Genomic DNA, 12,485 nt, shown 5'->3' on the forward strand with positions numbered 1-12,485 from the left:
TTAAGAAATATTGTTTTGATATTTACAAAGAATATAAAGAAACACTAAAATCGCATCTTTCAAATATTTCTTGTAGAGTTAGTTTGACAACTGATATTTGGACTAATTTAAAATATGAATCATATCTTGTTGTTACATGTCATTGGATTGACGAAATTTGGACAATGCAAAAAAGAATTTTAGCGCTAGATCATTTAGAATCGTCTCACAACGCATATACTATAGCTAGATATGTTTTAAATGTTGTTAAGATTTATTGGGAAGAATGTTGACGATCAAAAGAAGTCAATCATGCATTCTCTCCAAGAATTGTTTGATTTGTATGCTAGTGAACATTGTGATGAACCGAGTGCACAGCCGGAGGAGATGCCGACATATAAGAGCAAAAGTGGAGTACTGAACTTCTTTCAAAGTTTGAAACGACAAAAGTTCAAAGGAAAATCGGTGACAACAACCAATTACAATGAGATCCAAATTTATCTAAGTCAATATATTGAGACTACTGATAATTTCGATGTTCTTGATTGGTGGAAAGTAAATTCTAAAATTTATCCAGTGTTATCTGCAATTGCAAGAGATGTCCTACCCATTCAAAGTTCAAGTGTTGCTTCCGAATCAGCATTTTCAGTATGTGGAAGGATTATTGGTGACCAAAGAACTAATTTAAAGCCAGAAACACTTTCCATGCTAACGTGCCTACAAGATTGGTTTGCTGCAGAAAAAAAGAATAGGACCTCTGGCGCGATCGACGAATTCCAAAGCTCAAGTTCCGACGAAGATCCAGAATATTACAAATATATTTTAATAAATCGTGATGAATTTTAGATGTTCAATTGTAAAAATAAATGTTTAAGTTATTCTGTTAAATTTTTTTTATATAATCACAATTATTTGCAATCAAAATACTAAATAAAAAATTGTCCGTTAATATTACTAATTTTAAGTATATAGTAAAATATAATAAATTAGAGTTCGGAACCGGTTTAAACCGAACCAGAACCGGTTTATTCGAAGCCGAACCGGTCTTGGTTTGGATTGGTTCCAAGTTTTTCAACTTGGAACCGGAACCGGTTCGGAACCGATTCGGACCGGTTCCGAACTCACCGGACCCAGAATCGGTAGGAACCGGTCCGGTGGAACCGACAAGCATACCCTGTTAAGACTATATCACATATGATATGAAAAATAATAATGTATTATAAATAATGTGGATTTAAGAGATTATAAAGATTTTTCATATTCAAATAATTTTTTAAATTAATACTTAAAATTCAAATTACAATATCTTTAATCTTTTCCAATATTAAATTTACTCAACGCATAAAAATCATTTTATATAAAATATTGATTTATGGGTAAATTGTAGATAAATCCCAAGAACCCAACTCAAATTTATTCTAACTCCCTACACCTAAAAACATTTGTTTAAACTCCCTTAAAGGTTAAAATGACAAAAATACCCCTTATAAGAAAAATTTCTAATGATTGATTTTCTGATCACAAAATGATATCAGAGTCGAGGTAAAATTATTTCAAACATACAGATTTATTATTACAATGTAATTAAATGTTTGAGGAGGAGAATTTCGAAAAATTATGAATCCGAACTCAGGTTCGAGATAAAAATTTACAAAAACTATTCCAATATTTTGGAATATACACAAAATCATCTAACCCTGGTTAGATATCAGGAGCAGAAAGGGACGAAACAACACCCTCAGGTAAACTTATGATTCAAGCTAATAAGTTTTTGGAGATAGTATCAGATTCCTCTAAACTCTCTTCAGATCTTAGGGAAATCCAAAAAATGGTACAAAATTATGGCAATATGTTGTACTTGGTACATCAACGAGTTGAAAAAATCCTTGAAAACCAATAAAAAATTCTTGAAATATTAAAGGATATTTAAACAAAAATTCAAAAACAAGAACAACAATCAAGTTCTAGTAAAAGAACTTCAGGAGGATGGGTACCACCATCATTTGGTGTTGAACCTTTGTTACATCAACAAGGAAATGCCAAAGTGGTGTCAAAACCTTTGACTGAAGAAGAAAAGATGATCAATATAATTAAATATGTCTCAAAAAAGAAATTAATCTGATGACAACTTTAGAAATGATTGGTTTAAAGGATCTGCAAGAACTTGCGGAATCTTTCGCAAATCTTAAAGTTGTAGATCTAAAGATGAACACAGCATGAGGTAAAACACCTGCTATAACCTGGTCATTTTCCCAAGAACCACCTAGGGAAAGTGTGGGATCTCAAAATATAAACATGAGAGAATCTCAACCCGATTTTCATATTAGTGGAGGATCACACCCAGCGGGAATAAGGACAAGGAGAAGTCAAATTTCCTTGCACCAAACACTCTATGGGAAAACTGTTTTAGATCTTATACATCCTTACGGGGTTATGCTTAACCTTGATGTGTTAGATTTCAAAAATAGAGAAGATCTCATAGATGACTGGACATCTGCTATGAGAATCGCTGCATGAACACTTGATCTCAACAGAGAAAGATTCATTAAACTTTTAGAAATGATTCTTATGGGTTCAGTTAAAATTTCTTGGGACATGACTTCATTAGATACAAAAGAGTCAGTCCTAGCTGGTGAATCTCTCAGTGAGATCGCTGGAAAAATGGCTACCCTATTTAAAGCACAATTTATAGGGATAGACTATTTTAACAGTCAAGATACAGAGAAGAGGAAGAAATATATGCAAGCTTTGTATAGTCTTGAATTACATGATATATGTTTAGTGGATGAATACATTATGTTATTCACTAAATATAGATGGAATTCAGGAGTCGAAGAAGATATAGCCATGCAGCTTTTCTTCGCTAAAATGCCAAGTCCTTGGAGAGAAATGCTTATAAGGGAATACGTACCTGGAAACCCAGATACATTGGCAAGAAGAGCCTCTTTTCACAAAGGAAAATTGGCAGAATGGTGTCATATGACAGCATTACAAAAGAATTACAAACGCTTAAGGGGTATCAATAAAAAAACTCCTTTGTTTTGTAAGGAAAATGATCTTCCAACGATTATTGGAAGTAAACCACAGAAGCATAAGAGGAAAAGTTTTAGAACTCATCCTTATGCTAAAAGTGGAAGAAGTTCTTGGAATCAAGAACAGTTTGGTCTAGATAGAAAGCCAGATCTTATAAATCTGAACAAAGAAGTGGACCATCAAGAAGTAGGATATCATCCCAAGCAAAGCACAGGAAGAACACCTACGAAGAAAACTTTCAAAAGAGCTCATACTCGAGCTAATGAAAGTTTCAAAGACTGTAATTGCTGGACATGTGGAGCAAGAGGGCATATCTCGACCAACTGTCCAGAGAATGAAAAAAAGAGGTATTAAACGCTTTGATCCAACCCCAGATATTAAAGAAGCAATTTATTATCAAGATCTTATTCAGGTATACCGATTCGAGGATATTGCCTCATATGAAAGTATATATGAAGAAGAAGAAGTGTTGAGTCAAGGAGAATCAGATGTAATTGAATCGGAATCAGACTGAAGACGAGGTGTTTCGACACGAAACACATGAAGATTTGTTTGGGTTCTTTAGCCAGACAACAATATCTCATAACATGATCCAAAGGATCATGAGAGAAAATCCTAGTTTTCAGAGATATCAAGGTTTCTCTGCAGGACATGTAGAAAAGTTCTTAGGAAGTCTTGGCCTAAGGAATAGAAAGCATCATCTATTTTATAATGTTTCTAGGAGGGAAATGGCAATCTCGATGGAACTTACAGGAAATAGAATGGAGATGCAGTTAATTCTTTCCGAAGAAATAAAGGAGGAATTACAAAAACTCAAGATAGAGGTAGCAAGGACTATGTCCTGGATTCATATCGGAGCAATCTAGATTATGATAAAAGCTACTTTCAAAAAAGGAATAGATTCACCCATTGATATTGCTATATGTAATAAAAAAAATGGGGAACCTTCAAGATTCAGTACGGGGAACTATCTCAGGAAATCTCTGCGCGGGAAAGATTGTAGGAGTAATTTATCCGAGAATTGTCTACAACCTTGCATATCAAGATTTCAGTCGAGCCTTGACATTGCACCAAAATTTCAAGGAAAAAATGCTGATGAAAGAAGGTAACAGACCATATTCTATTACCTACCAGATTTCATATGCTCTATCTAATACACATCATTCAGAGTTGTTTATTAGAAATGAGTTCATTGAAATACCTGAGATATTTGGAAAAGTTGCCCAGGTAATTTATCCAGAAAGAGTTGAGTTTCCTCTAATACAGGAAACAGATATCCAAATACAAGACAAACCGATTCTTCAAAGGAATCAAAGTCTTAGATTGGAATCAAGAAGACTATCTTTCCAGGGAGATAGAATTACAAGTTACAGGTGGAGAAAAATGCCTGTCCCAGAAACCCAACAGGAACTAAAAAGTTTTTCTACAATAGAAAAGCTTAGATGCCCAGAAGGGTGGAAGGAAGTAGAAATATTATTTGATATTACGAAACAAAGGAATCAATTCCCTTGTAATACCATATACTATTTGGAACAACCTATGATAGGAACTTACCAAGGAATGATCAATATCGGAGAATTGGAAGTTCATATCAAAGGAATTCCAGGGAAAGAATTAGATCGACTGGTTCTTAGAATAGAGTTTCTAGAGGAACATAAACCTTGGAAACATCTTGTGGGGACCCGGACGCTAATTCATTTCTTAATCGTCTTTGGGAATAATTAAAAACAATTAAATAAACATGGTCTAAATTTTTTTTTTAAATACAAAAGCGGAAACATATGAAATAAATCTTATTTCATTTACAAGATCAGTATCCAGATCTAAGTACAAGTTCTGTACAAAAGTAAATCATAACGACTACTGTTCATTCACTACATGTCAGGTAAAATGAAACATATCTACTTCTGGGTCCAAATCTCCACGCTAAACTAGTCCTCTCTCGTCCTCGTCTTGACCCTGGTGCTGTCCCATCTGTTGTCATGCACACATACAAACAAGACAACAGCCGGATAACTCCGGTGAGAATTATATTCCCGGTATAAACCATGTATACATGCATTTCATATAAACAGATATAAAAATATGAAGTAGATATCTATAACATGTATCACAGTCAGAAACATGAATCAATATCAAACTGTAAATCACACTCTGAACATGTATCAAAATCAGAAAACATGAATCAATATCAAGCGGTAAATCACGCTCTGTGACTCTGAGACTCTGACTCGACTCATTCCTAATCTAGGGATCCCGATCTGAATAAGAACGCAACAATCTCCCACCTACTCTCCCGATCGTGGTGGCGGTATGTTCTTATTACGGACTTTGGTCCTGTCCATATTGAATCTCGCTATAGAAGTTGCTCCACTCCTATGCACTATCAATATGACCAAACGTCTGGTGTCTTGGCATATCCTGCCAAAGACTAGGCCTATCCGCACTGGCATGTCCTGCCACTGACTCATCACAACACATACTAGACTATACATCCATAGCCTAGACATATCAAACTTATCAATTGCAAATATCAATGCAATAAGATAAAGTATTTTTAAAGAGATGCTTACTCCTGCCGAAGAGGCACACCTGAAGAGCTCTCGGCCTACCCCGAAGCTCTTTGAAGGCTGCAACCTGGGTTTTCTCTGTAAGTTCCTGACCACTTTCTCCCTTCTTTTCTTTTTTTTTTTAAACTTAACTCCTCTTATACAGGGTGTTCAATGGCTGATCTCGGCCTTTGAAGAGGTGGCCACAGTAGCCACTATTGCGAACAATCGGGCCCAGTCATTCCAGGATATACAGGAGTGATTACAAGGGAAGTGTCCAGGGTCCGATCGGTTCATGAGGGCGAAGTGGCCAGCCTTCGCGCTGCCCTGGAGAAAGCCAATCAGCAAGCGGATATAGCCAGTCAACAACCTGTCCAGGCCAAGGAAAACCTGGAAAGGGCCCAAGATGACGTCAATGAGGGCCTCATCCGGGAGGAGACTTTGCGGGGTATTGTATCTGACTTGGAGTTGAGAAATCGTTCTCTTTCCGAGCAGGTAGAGGTACAGCAATCTTGAGCGGAGAGAGCTGAAAGCGCCTTGGCCCTGGCTGAGTATAAGAAAGATAAGTGCAGGCTTCCTTCCTTCAGTCTCCCGAGTTCAAAGCTGCTGTTGAAGATAAGTCCTATGATTACTTCAAGTTTGGCTTTGTAAAATGCCGGGAGCAGTTTGAAGAGGATGGCCTTCTTCCTGCCGCTAAGGAAGATTTCCCGGATATTGATAACGGCATCGACTCCCTTCCCAAGGACGACGATGCTAATGCTAAGGCCGGGAAGACTCAAGAAGGGGAGGCCGAGGAGCAGCCTTCTCCTATAGATTTAGAATATGATTGTAACTTCTTTTACTTCATTTCTTTGTAATCTCTAGCCTCCGGGCTTTTCATTAATGAAATGTTATTCATTTTTCCTTCTGTGCTTTAATAACTTGTTGAAAATTCATGAATTCCCGGCGTTAGAAATAATCAAGAAAAGCTTGTGAAGCACGAAATTTTCTAAGTATAGTAAATCAATCGGGATCCTTAGTAAGCAACCGGGACGTTGAACCTCAAACTAGAATAAGAAATCTTTGTGCTTAATAAATGCTCGAGGTGTAGACCCTCTAAGTCAGGGTATATAGAGCACTGGATTGTTTTGATAACCAAAGTGTGGAACCCTGGGCGGGGATCATGTCCCGAGACCAGGGAATGGTCGAGGTGTGTTGCCCCGAGCCAGGGTGTAGAGCCCTGGGCTTATTAATAACCAAGGTACGGAGCCTTGGGCCGGAGATCCTGTCTCGGGACTTGGGAATGGTCGAGGTGTGATGTCCCGAGCCAGGGTGTAGAGCCCTGGGATTATTAATAACCAAGGTACGGAGCCTTGGGCAGGGGATCATGTCCCGGGACTTGGGAATGGTCGAGGTGTGGTGCCCCGAACTAGGGTGTAGAGTCCTTGGCTTATTAATAACCAAGGTACGGAGTCTTAGGCCGGGGATCATGTCCTGAGACTTGGGAATGGTCGAGGTGTGATGCCCCGAGCCAGGGTGTAGAGTCCTGGACTTATTAATGACCAAGGTACAGAGCCTTGGGCCGGAGATCATGTCCCGATACTTGGAAATGATCGAGGTGTGGTGCCCCGAGCCAGGGTGTAGAGTCATGGGCTTATTAATAACGAAGGTACGGAGCCTTGGGCCGGGGATCATGTCCCGCGACTTGGAATGGTCGAGGTGTGGTGCCCCGAGCAAGGGTGTAGAGCTTTGAGCTTATTAATTAACCGAGACTTTGTACCTCCCGGGTTTAGATAATTCACATTCACCCACTTTTCTGAGAAGAATAGAACTTTCATTATATCTTCGAACAAATAATTACATTTTTCAAGAAAAATATTTATTTAAATGAAATACATTTCATGGTCTTTTGAGAGAGCTTCCTTGGACATATTCTAAATAATAAGCTCCCGAGCTAACCTTTCGGGTTATTTTAAAACGCCCTTCCCACCGAGCTTCAAATTTTCCAACATCTCCAGCTGGATTAACTTTCTTCATGACCAGATCTCCTACTTGAAAGTCTCGGATTCAGACTCTCTTGTTGTATTATTTCATAACTCGGCCTCGGTAAGCTTTCATTTGAATTAGAGCCTGCTCTCTCTTTTCTTCCACCAAATCCAATTCCATTTCCCATCTTTGAGTATTATCATCCGAGTAAGATTCTACCCGGGCAGAAGATTGTTTCAACCGGGAGAACTGCTTCAGAACCATACACCAGATTAAAAGAAGTTTCTTGAGTAGGTGTTTGGGGAGTCTATATGCCCAGAGAACATTGGGCAATTCTTCCACCCAATCTTTTACTTTGCCCTGTAGCCTTGTTTTCAAGGCTTGCACAATAATTCTGTTCACCACCTCTGTTTGACCATTGGCTTGAGAATATGCAATAGAAGTGAAAGACTGGGTGATTTTCATTTCCCGACACCAAGTTGTGATCTCCTTTCCCTGAAACTGCCTCCCATTGTCTGAGATTAGTCTCCTTGGGATTCCAAACCGGCATACAATATTCTTCCACGAAAACTTCAAAACTTCCTTCTCAGTATTCTTGCCAGGGGCTCGGCCTCTACCCATTTTGAAAAATAATCCACAGCCACCAACAAAAATTTCCTCTGAGCTCGGGCAACTGGAAAGGGAACAACAATGTCCATGCCCATTGATCAAACGGGCGGGATGCCCAGATAGGCTTCATGAGGATGGTCAGGCTGTGTTGAAAATTTGAATGATGTTGACAACCCACACAAGCCCGGACCACTCGGGCAGAGTCTTGGCTAATAGTAGGCCACCAAAATCCGGTGACCATTGCTTTTTGGGCCAATGATATTCCTCCAAGATGCTCACCGCAACATCCTTCGTGAATCTCCCGGAGGACATAATCCACCTCTCTCATAGATAAGCACTTAGTAGAGGTCCCTGAAATGATCTCATGTACAAGATATTATTTAAAAGAACAAACCTGGGAGCTTGTCTCTTGATCTTTTGGGATTGATCTTTATCTTCAGGCAATTCATTGTGTACAACAAATTGTATCAGGGGTGTCATCCACGAATCCTCTGGTGCCGGCAGTGTTTCTTTTTCAGTAGAGAGTATTAGCTGGGAAACATGCAGTACATTTTGGGTATTGACTTCTGACAAGGAGGCGGCCATCTTTGCCAAAGCATCTGTTTCCTCATTCTCGTCGCAGGGTATCTGTTCAATACTCCAATCCACAAAAACTTCTGCCTGGGCTTGAATGAGCTTGAGATATTTAAGCATCCTATCATCCTTAGCCTCATAAACGCCCTTTATCTGCTGAGTAATCAGTTGTGAATCAGAATACAAAATGATTCGGAAGCTCCAACTTCCCGGGCAGCTTGGATACCGGCGAGAACAGCCTCGTATTCTGCCTCATTGTTGGTCACCCGCGAGTCTTTTCTGAGTACCAGTTTAATCTTCTCTCCCGGGGAGCTATTATCACAACTCTACACCACACCCTAAAAGGCTAGACGCCTCATCCAAAAATACCCTTCAGACCTCCTCCTCATCAGGTTGGACCATCTCTGAGAAGAAATCTGACAGGGCTTGTGCTTTGATTGACACCCGAGGCTTATACACAATATCATACTCTCCCAGCTCAACTGTCCATTTGATCATCCTCCCAAAAACTTCTGAATGAGTCATAATCCTCCCGAGAATACTATTGGTTAGCACAATGATTTGATACGACAGAAAATAAGGTCGCAGTTTTTGGGCAGTCATGACGAGAGCGAGAGCTATCTTCTCCACTTCATTGTACCGGAGCTCGGGGCCCCTAAGAGCATGGCTGACATAATAGACAGGCCTCTGATCAGAGCCTTCTTCTTTATCAGTACTGAGCTGAAACCGTACTTTGTAGTGGATAGATAAACAAATAATTTCTCCCCCAGCTCTGGTTTCACTAAGACAGGCTGCTCGGCCAGATGTCTTTTAAGGTCCTGGAAGTCTTGCTCACGCTTACCATCCCACCCAAACTTCTAGGCCTTCCTAAGAACTTGAAAAAATGGATAACTATGATGCGCTGGCCGGGATATAAACTGGGAAAAAGAGAAGCAATTCTCCCGCTCAGCTTTTGAACTTCTCGGACAGACCGAGGAGACGACATATCCAGTACAGACTTGACTTTTTATTGATTCATCTCAATCCCCCGGTCAGTAACCACAAAACCCAAAAATTTACCACTCTTCATGCCAAAGATATATTTGGTCGGGTTAAGCTTTATCTCATACTGCATGAGAGTGGCAAAAGTCTCCTCTAAATCATAAACGAATCCAGCAAACTCCTTGGACTTACCCAAGATATCATCCACATACACCTCTACGTTCCTGCCCAACTGCTTTTCAAAGACTTTGTTCATGAGACGCTGATAGGTGGCCCCTATGTTCTTTAACCCGAAAGGCATGACCACGTAGCAGAATGTGCCTCGCGAGGTGATGAAGCTGGCCTTGTCTTGATCACTCCTAGCCACGGAAATTTGATGATACCCTTGGTAAACATCCATGAAACTGAGCAGCTCATACCAAGAGGTGGAATCCACCAACTGGTCAATTCTGGGCAGCGGATAATGATCTTTGAGGAAAGCTTTATTGAGATCCCTGAAGTCCACACACATCCTCCACTTCCCGATAGATTTTGGCACCAACACGACATTCGAGAGCCAGGTAGGAAATTGTACTTCCCGAATGTGGTCGGCTTTCAAAAAATCTCTAACATGTACATCAATCACTTTATTCTTCTCAGGACCAAAGTGTCTCTTCTTTTTCTTCACAGGTTGAGTTCCCGGGAGGATATTCAAGTGATGCTCCGTTATCAGGGTGAGATCCATGTCAACTCCTGCTGAGACCAGGCAAAAACATTAATATTAGTTTTTAAACAATTTATCAAACTAACCCGGGTGGATAAGTCAAGATCTCGGGTCACCAGGATTTCTTTGCCTGGCCCAATCTCCACCACCTCATGCTCCTCTTCTGCCACGAACTGCACTTCTTCCTTCTCCACTATCCTCTCCATCTCCTCACAACTCTGAACTTTCTTTCCTTCCTTCCTTGCCCTCTTCTGGTCCACCCGGACCGCTTCTACATAACACTTCCGGGAAGAAGACTGATCTCCCCGGACTTCACCTACTCGATTTCCCACTGAGAATTTAATATTTTGATGATAAGTAGATGCTACGGCCCTGAGCTCATTCATGGCCGACAGCCCCAAAATGATGCTATATGATGACGGGTCATCCACCACAGTGAAAGTAGTCATCACCGTCTTTTTTCAGCTCCCGGGCTCCCAAAGATAAAGTCAGGACAATCTCCCCTTCTGGATAGACAACATGGCCAGCAAAGCCAAAAAGCATTGTGTCCACCGCTTCCAAATGATATCCCTGCAAATCCATTTGTACAAGGGCCTCCTTGAAAATAACATATACAGAACTTCCTGAGTCCACGAAGACCCTCATAATATCATAATTTGCTACCCTGGCTTGAATTACCAGAGCATCGTTGTGGGGAATATTGACACCCTTCAATTCTTCCGGGCCAAAACTAATCACTGCCTCATTCCTCCTCACCTTTTCCACTTCCATACAATCTCTCCTGCTCCTCGACTTACGAGCCCGATTAGAATCACCATCGGTGGAGCCACCATGATAAAGATAAAAAATTGTATATTAATTAAATATTTTATAATATAAATATATAGTTTTTGTTTTATTAAATGTTTAAATATTATATGTTTTATAATAAATTGTATAAAATATAAGTTGTTGTGTAATTAAAGTTTTTACTATTTTTTTACAGGTTCGATAAAACAAGAATAACCTTGGCGTTGCAAATGGGATTAAGATGATTCTTGGACCTGTAGAAAGTTGATGTTAATATCTACAATATTAGTGGCAAGCATGAGATAAAAATCTTCTCACAAGTGAGATCAAATTAAGCAACAAATAAAGTTACCAAAAAAGTGACAGTTTTACCATGCTCTAGTATTTTGACCATATCTCTCAAATTACTTGGTCAAATGGTTAAAAAAATACCACAATTCAAACAACTCAGATATCTACATGTTTTGTTTTATGTGGAGAAGAAAATTCGGATGGGAAGATTTTCAAATGTGATGTGTATTAAAATATTAATTTCTTGGAACACCAATGAAGACTTATGTGTAAAAAATAATATTTTATTTGTGGTTGTCTCCCCAAATTTGGCTATAAATAGGGGTGCATGTAATGTATTGAGATATCACTCATTTTATGAATAAACCTTTGAGTTCATAATATTTCTCTCTATGTTTTTCCTTTATTTCTTCATTTAAATATAATTAGCATGTTAAATTCATATTCAAAGTTTTACACTTTGAATAATGAGTAGCTAACTTCCCAAAGTTGAGATGAAAAGGTGAAACTATTGCCATGATAATAAGGTTATTAAAAGGTAAGAATCTATGTTTTATATTATTTAATCATTATTTATTATTTATGTTATTTTTATTTCTTTAAGTATTATTATACCCTACTTATAAGTGAGAGTTTTGATTTATTGTTACTATATGTTACACTAAATTCTTGGAACTATTTAAATGTTAGTTTGGTATTACCAACCATTTAAAGTGGATGCCTTGATTTATTATATATGATTATATCATAATATTAATTTCTTGGAACCATTTAAATGTTAGTTTGGTATTACCAACCATTTAAATTGGATGCCTTTTGATTTATTATATATGAATATATCATAATATTAATTTCTTGGTACCATTTAAATGTTTGTTTGGTTTTACCAACCATTTAAAGTGGATGCCTTGATTTATTATATATTAATATCATAATATTAATTTCTTGGTATCATTTAAATGTTTGTTTGATTTTACCAACCATTTAAAGTGGGAACCTTGATTTAGTGTTTA

At 38.7% G+C, this 12,485-nt stretch overlaps 1 protein-coding gene across 1 annotated transcript; it reads right to left on the reverse strand.

The window, feature by feature from the left end:
• Positions 1 to 7,625: 7,625 nt before the first annotated feature.
• On the reverse strand, positions 7,626 to 9,693 carry LOC142532363 (uncharacterized). The gene is made up of 4 exons (XM_075638679.1): positions 9,550 to 9,693; positions 9,087 to 9,428; positions 8,530 to 8,861; positions 7,626 to 8,199 (listed from the first exon to the last, which is right to left on the reverse strand). Exons 1-4 carry the CDS (start codon positions 9,691 to 9,693, stop codon positions 7,626 to 7,628), a joined length of 1,392 nt encoding a protein of 463 aa, XP_075494794.1.
• Between the last annotated feature and the right edge of the window lie 2,792 nt (positions 9,694 to 12,485).

Source organism: Primulina tabacum, chromosome 18, assembly GCF_025594145.1.
Source record: "Primulina tabacum isolate GXHZ01 chromosome 18, ASM2559414v2, whole genome shotgun sequence".
Classification (NCBI taxonomy): Eukaryota; Viridiplantae; Streptophyta; class Magnoliopsida; order Lamiales; family Gesneriaceae; genus Primulina; species Primulina tabacum.

Excerpts from the sequence above, each read along its gene's own strand:
- LOC142532363 (XM_075638679.1), bottom strand. The coding sequence starts at position 9,693 with ATGTCGTCTCCTCGGTCTGTCCGAGAAGTTCAAAAGCTGAGCGGGAGA. Across the intron at positions 8,862-9,086 it reads TCCAACCTGATGAGGAGGAG|ATAAAGGGCGTTTATGAGGC; the intron begins GTCTGAAGGGTA and ends ATTACTCAGCAG. Across the intron at positions 8,200-8,529 it reads ATCAAGAGACAAGCTCCCAG|TTGCCCGAGCTCAGAGGAAA; the intron begins GTTTGTTCTTTT and ends TTCCCTTTCCAG.